At 40.0% G+C, this 7,115-nt stretch overlaps 1 protein-coding gene across 1 annotated transcript in view; it reads right to left on the bottom strand.

Moving 5' to 3' along the window:
• Positions 1–5,106: 5,106 nt before the first annotated feature.
• The window catches only part of LOC114029515 (membrane metallo-endopeptidase-like 1), a 57,582-nt gene continuing 55,573 nt past the window's right edge, over positions 5,107–7,115 (bottom strand). Inside the window, exon 24 of the mRNA XM_027843986.1 lies at positions 5,107–5,841. Within this exon, the coding sequence (XP_027699787.1) occupies positions 5,742–5,841 (100 nt within the window). The 3' untranslated portion in view covers positions 5,107–5,741. The remainder of the gene's footprint in view (positions 5,842–7,115) is intronic.

Here is a 7,115-nt window from a genome sequence, read left to right as displayed (position 1 = left end):
GCATCATGGAGTTACTTTGGATTTTTGTTCTGTATATATCTCATGTTTGTGTTTGCTTCCATCCTCTCTCCCACTCCCATTTAATCCTTTGTTAATCTTTCTCTATTCATCCTATATATGGCTTGTTTGGACCTATCTGTTTGCTTGCTGTCTCTGTCATTAGACTGTGAGCTCCTTGAGAGCAGGGACTGTCTTTTGCCTCTTTTGTGAATCCCCAGGGTTTAGCACTGTGCTAAACCATTTAATAAATGCTTATTGCCTGACTCACTCTGTGCTAGGCACTGGCTTAAAATAAGAGGGAGCCCTGCTATAAGAAATGAATGAGACAATGATAACCAGCATCTTAGAGAAGGGAAAGCTGCCCAATATTCCTTTGGCTTCTACTTTGATCTAAGAAGGATGACTTTTGAATCAGAAAGAACAAAACAAAAAGGTGATACCCAATCTACATAAGGTACTAGTGGAGAACACTGAAGTGCCCTCCATGAATTCAAGTCCTCTGACTTGGATAATTCCTGATCAGATACTGAACACACCATTGGATGTGTCTTCTGGGTCACTAACACTCATGTAGGAAGGATTGTGGAGAACAAATGAAAGAGGTAAGATTAGAGAAGGGCAAATGTTCTGCTCTTCAAAAAAGGAGAAGAGGTCTTTGGCCTGAAGACCAGGGAGCGTGAATGTGGTTCCTGAAAAATTCTACAACATATTATTACAGGGATGCTTAGTGAACATTTAGGAAAAGAAGCAGTAATGACAAAGAGTCAACCTGGTTCCAGCAAGAGTAAGTCATGCTAGTCTAACCGAAAGAGCAAAGGACCTCACTTTCCTCTCATTCAAAGATCAGTCAAGGAAAAGGCTAGAGAAGAAAAAATTCAGAGAAGACCTTTGAGTTGTCTTCAATTGCCCAATGGGTTTTCATACAGAAAAGACATTAAGCTTGTTCTGTTTGGTCCCAGAGGGCACAAGTAAGAGGAAAAACAGGAAGTTGCAAGGAGGTGAATTTAGGCTAGACATCAAAAAAATGTAAAATTACAGTTATCCAAAAGTGGAATGGGCTACCTTAGGCGGTGGTAGGCTGCCCCCTGCTGCAAGCCTTCAGGAGGCTGGATGAGCATTTGCCATGAATGTCATACTCCAGATACTTGGCCAGGCATGGCTTAGACTCAATGGCTGAATTAACATGATTCTGTGATTCTCATCTGAACAAGCCCCCTAATTAGTTCTTCCTGCTTCTGGTCTTTGCTCTCTCCAATCCATCCTCCATAAGACTGCCAAACTGATATGCCTAATGCACACTTTTCCCAGTATTATTTTACACTGCTCCCCTTCATAAAAAGCATATAAGCTTTCATGTACATGACATTCCAGTCTCCAGCTTCATGTCTTTGTTCCAGTGGTCACTCTTTCCTAGAATATACTTCCTCTTTGCCTCTACCTCATAAAATCCTTAGTTTCCTTCCCAGCAGAACTCAGGTGTAACCTCTTACGTGAGACATTTCCTGATCCCTCCAATTATTAGGACTTTCTCTCTCCTGAAATTTTTTTGTATATAATTTGTCCATTTGCTATATTTCCTCTTCCTCCTACTCCTTCTAGCAGGTAAGCTTCTGGAAGGCAGGGATTATTTTGTTTTTATCTTTGCATCTCTAGCACCCAGTTGAGTGTCTAAAACATAGTAGGAACTGAATAAATGTTTGTTGAATTTAAGTGAACCAGGCTGAATCTATGGCTTTCTATGACCTCAGTCAAAACCTAAACCTCCCTAAACCTAAATCTTTTGTTCCCATTAATCTCCCTTTTTTTCCTCAGACAGCCTCCAAGGTCTCTACCTTGCTTATTTATCCCAAACACTGCCTTGAGCTCCACCTTACACACTACTGATGGAAAAGAACACAACATCATTAGACAAGAATGATTCTTTCCTTTTTCTTGACAGAACACCACCACCATCACCACCACCCTCAAACCAAGGGGATGGTGAAAATCTTTTTTGGCCTTACCAGTCAGGAGTCCTTTTGTTGTCCACATTTCCTTCCCTTCCCATGGGCCTTCTTAACCTACTCTTACAAGGTACTATTGTGCCTACTCAGCATTTATCCTCTAATCAGTGGAAAACCCAAGTAGCTCATTTTCCCTGGCCTTAAATATAAAGAGTCAGGTGGCACCCAGTGATGTAGACCTTGGCTAACTGTTCATCACCATCACCGTTCACTCTTTTCACACTGTAGTGTGACTTATTTATGGAATCACTGTTTGCGATATTGAGCTTCACTGGCATTTTCGGACCATAGCAAACACAAACCTTATTGTCTTCTCCAGACATCAGGATGGGCATGAAAATCAAGATTATCCTCATGATAAATCAGTCCATTTCTCTGTGACACTTTCCCAGAGACAAGAAAGATTTCTTAGGAAACACACCAACTTAAGTAAATCTTTCTCTTCAGGGAAGGAAGAGAATACGGCTTTCTTTTCCCGGTAAATAACTGCTACCAAAGAAAACATTCTCCCAGTTTCCAGCTGAGGAAGCCTGTAAAACCTTTGTGGCAGAAGACAATTTATGGAGATCTCTCTGCCTCTTCCCATAGTAATGAATTGAAAAACACGGTATAAACATCAGGCTTGTTATTCACTATTTCACCTTTCTGAAAGAAGTATGAGTTTGTGATGGACTTGTATAAATCAGAATACAGCAAAAGGGACGCAATTTCAGCTTACAAAGACATGAATTAAGTTAATCCTCTGTTCACTTAACCTGGTAGTCCTGCTTGTTATTTTAATCATGCATAAATTACATCCAAACTGAGAATTAACTTGGCATTCATTAGATGGGAGTCCATTCACAAGAAAAACAAATTCTGGAGTGTCATTTGAGACTACTTCAAAGAGGGAAAACTATATGTACACACTCAGGTGGGCTGTGTCGCAATTGGAATTAAAGTCAACTGAGGCACAAAGTTTTGAGCACATTCAATTTTTTGTTGTTGTTGAGGCTAGCAATTACCAGTAAAAGGGGTCTTTTGACTCCAGTCAATCAAAGGACCAAGAAGTAGGGCTTACTAGTGTTGATATAGTTTTGGAAAATACAAGAGAATAAAACAGGAAGCACGAAACAGTATGATTGATTACAAAGTCTAAAGTATCACAGATGATGGAAAACAACGTGATTAGATGGAAGTCAGGAATGTAGGACTAGCAACAACCTCTCCTTCCATCTTGTTCCTATGGAAATCTCATTGGTGGTGACCACTTGCATAGTTAGTGATAACTGTCCAGATTTTCTTGAAGAGCAACTAGTGTTGCAGAGGTAATAGATCTTCTGGTGACTACCTACATCTTGCAAAGCTTATTGGTAACATAATAGATTACTTTCCAGAACTGTACTGACAAAAGAACTATATCTAATATGGAAGATTTGGGTAAAAATCCTCTCTGTGCCTCAATTTCTGCCTCCATAAAATAAAGGACTTGGATTATCCTATCTCTGAGGTCCATTCTGTCTCTAAATATGATTACTTATTGTCTGCCATCCCACATAGTTGGAGAAGGGTGGGGTTTGAGAGTTTATCTAGGACCTTTGCCCCGGGGGGGCCCTTTTTCCCAATGCTGACCTAGCTAACTCTAGCCTGAACTAGCCAGTGTAACTTACTGGTAGATTATGTGCTTTGCAAATAGGAGGCCCTGGATTCAATCCCTGGCATCTCCAAGAAACTGGCAGCAAGGAGCACTGCAAAGAATGATGGATTTAGAATCAAAGGAAGGGGGTGGAGGAGGTTCAAATACAAGGGTGGCTCAGTGGAGAGCATTGGACTTAGAGTTGGGAAGGTCTCAATTCAAATCCTGTCTGAGACACTTACTAGCCTGCTAAGGGTCTTGGTCACCACTTTTCATGGGCTGATTGGGTGCAATGGGTAGAAAGCTGGGCCTTGAGTCAGAAAGACCTGAGTTCAAATCCTGCCTCCGACATTGATTAGCTGTGTGACCCTGGGCAAGACACTTGATCTCTGTCTGCCTCACGTTCCTCATCTGTAAAGTGGGGATGATAATAGCACCTAGGTCATAGATTGTTGTGAGGATCAAACTAAATTATGTAAAATGCTTTGTAAACCTTAAAGTGCTGTATAAAGACTAGTTATTCTGATTACCAAGAACTACCTTTCTCCCTAATTTCATGTAAAAACAATTTTTAACATTCATCATTGTTTTTTAAGTTTTGATTCCAAATTCTATGTTCTCCTCCCTGAGATGGTAAGCAATCTGACATAGGTTATACGTGTGTAATCATGTAAAACATTTCTATATTAGTTATTTTGTGCAAGAAGAGAAAGAAAGAAAGGAAGGAAGGGAAGAAGGAAGAGAGAGAAAAAGGAAGAAAAGAAGGAAGGAAGAAAGAAAGAAAAGAAGGAAGGAAGGAAGAAGGAAAGGAAGGAAGATAAGAAGGGAAGAAAGAAAAAAAAGGGAAGGAAGGAAGAAAGAAAAGAAAGGAAGGAAGGAAGGAAGAAAGAAAAGAAAGGAAGAAAGGAAGGAAGAAAGGAAGAAAGAAAAGAAAGGAAGAAAGGAAGGAAGACAAGGGAAGAAAGAAAAAAGGACAGAAGAAAGGAAAAAAGGAAGAAAAGGAAGAAAGAAAAGAAGGAAGAAAGAAAAGAAGGAAGGAAGGAGAAAGGAAGGAAGGATAGCAGAAGAAAAAGAAGGAAGATAAGGGAAGAAAAAAGAAAAGAAGGAAGAAAGAAAGAAAAGAAAAGAAGAAAGGAAGGAAGAAGGGAAGACAAGAAGAGAAGAAGGAAAGAAAGAAAAAGGAAGAAAGGAAAGAAGGAAGAAGGAAAAGGAAAGAAAAGAAAGAAGAAAGAAAGAAGAGAGAGAAAGAAAGAAAGAAAGAAAGAAAGGAAGAAAGAAAGAAAGAAAGAAAGAAGGAAAGAAAGAAAGAAATAAGGAAAACATGTTTCAGTTTGTATTCAGACAACATCAGTTCTCTCTCAAGGCAGATAGCATATTTCATCATAAGTCTTTTGGGATTGCCTTGGATCATTGCATTGCTAAGGCAAGTCAAGTCATGCCTAGTTCTTCATTGTACAATATTGCTGTTAATGTGTGCAGTATTACCCAGGTTCTGCTAAATTTACTTCATATCAGTCCAGGTGTGTTAATAAGAGTTAACTTTTAAAACCCCAAGGATAAAAATAACAACCCTTTACAAGGCAAAGTGGGCTTCAAGTAGGTTTATTTTGCTTGAGTCTGAAATGCTCAGACATTTAACATACACCAGGTGCTTGGGAAAGTAGACACAGGATTACAAATTTTTACACCAAAAAGCAAACCCATTGGGCTAGCCAGGAAGAGGTAACATGGTAGCAGCTAGAAGGTGTGGTTGGATTACATTTAATGAAACACCTCAACTGGGTCATCTTCCACTCAGGCTCCAGACCTCATGTATTGAGGGTCCTGTCTGACAATATACATGTGTTTCTTAAAGAACCAGGTGGTTTAATAACAGTCAAAATGTCATTTGAAACAGTCATTTCCTCCCCCAAAAGAAACTGCCCAGTCTCAGGCTGACAAGTGGCTGAGAACCACTGGCATCTCCATTCCTATATCTGCCTCGGGGCAGAGACAGTAGCTGGGGCAGAAGCAGAGAAAGCACTGGGCGCACGAGGGGCCCGAAGGAGGGGCCCAGCCCTCAAAGCCGGACTGCTTGGGACCGACCGTGGGGTTGAAGCACAGGATTTGGGCTTGGTCTTCAGCTACCACACTCTGCATTTCTCCTCGGGGTGCATTACTGTCCCAGTGTGGCAATGGAAGGCTTCTGAGAAGGCTTCAAAGTTTTGCAAGGACCCCATCACCCTGAGGAACACAAGTGAAAGGAGGGATGGAAACAGTTACAGACGTTTGCTAGCTCAGTGGGCGGCTAGGTGGCGCAAGGAATACAGTGCTGGGCTTAGAGACAGGAAGACCTGAGTTCCAGTTCAACTTCAGACACTTTCTAACTGTGTGACCCTGGGCAAGTCGCTTCACCCTGTTTGCCTCAGTTTCCTCATCTGTAAAATGAGCTGGAGAAGGAAATGACAAACTGCTCCAGTGTCTCTGTCAAGAAAACCCCAAATGGGGTCATGAAGAGTCAGACACTAATGAACAACAACAACAAATCATCAGGTCAGTAAACAACAATGAAGGGGGGCACGTACAACTCCAGCATCTTAGGAATATGACTTAGGAAACAAGTCTGGATTGGGAGATAGGAGGAGTCTTGGGTTGTGGTGATAGAAGCAGCCAGGTACCAAAGTGGGCAGAGCTCTGCATTTGGTAATTAGGAAGACCTGAGTTTGAATCCTGCCTCAAACACCGGATTTGTGGCCCTGGACAAGTCACTTCTTAGCCTCAGTTTTCCTGCCTGTAAAATGGGAGGAACAGTAGCACCTATCTCACAATGCTACTGTGAGGACAAAATAATATCAAGAGCTAGCATTTTACAGATGTTATTTCACTAAATCCTCACAACAACCTTGTGAGGTAGATATTTTCATTCTGCAGATGAGGGAACTGAGACATAATGTATATGTAGATATTATAATTTGTAATATAGAATACATAGCACACATATATAATGCATGATACAAACACAATATATTCATATAATATACACATATAACACTATATTATAATTATATATCATTATAGTTTTACATATATGTTATATATTATTATTTTATGTGTTATGTGATATATAATATACATTATATAATTATGCATGCTTATAATATATGTGCATTATATATGTATATTATATATCAATTATTATTATTATTTGTTGTTGCTGTTCAGTCATTTCAGTTGTATTCAACTCTCCATGACCCCATTTGGGTTTTTCTTGGCAAAGATACTGGAGTCGTTTGGCATTTCACGATACAGATGAAGAAACTGAAACAAACAGGATGAAGTGACTCGTCCAAGGTCACACATCCCGATTTGAACTCAGGTCCTCCTGACTCCAGGCCCTGCACTCTATCCACTTTGCCAACCAGTTACCCTAATATGATATGTTTTCATACATCATATCATGTTATATATGTCATAATACATAATTTTATATGATATGTAATATAATATATATGTCTATA

This window comes from Vombatus ursinus, unplaced genomic scaffold, assembly GCF_900497805.2.
Source record: "Vombatus ursinus unplaced genomic scaffold, bare-nosed wombat genome assembly UNPS02014932.1, whole genome shotgun sequence".
NCBI lineage: Eukaryota > Metazoa > Chordata > Mammalia > Diprotodontia > Vombatidae > Vombatus > Vombatus ursinus.
The sequence above is the reverse complement of the archived record's forward strand: the minus strand, read 5'-3'. Positions and strand labels throughout refer to the sequence as shown.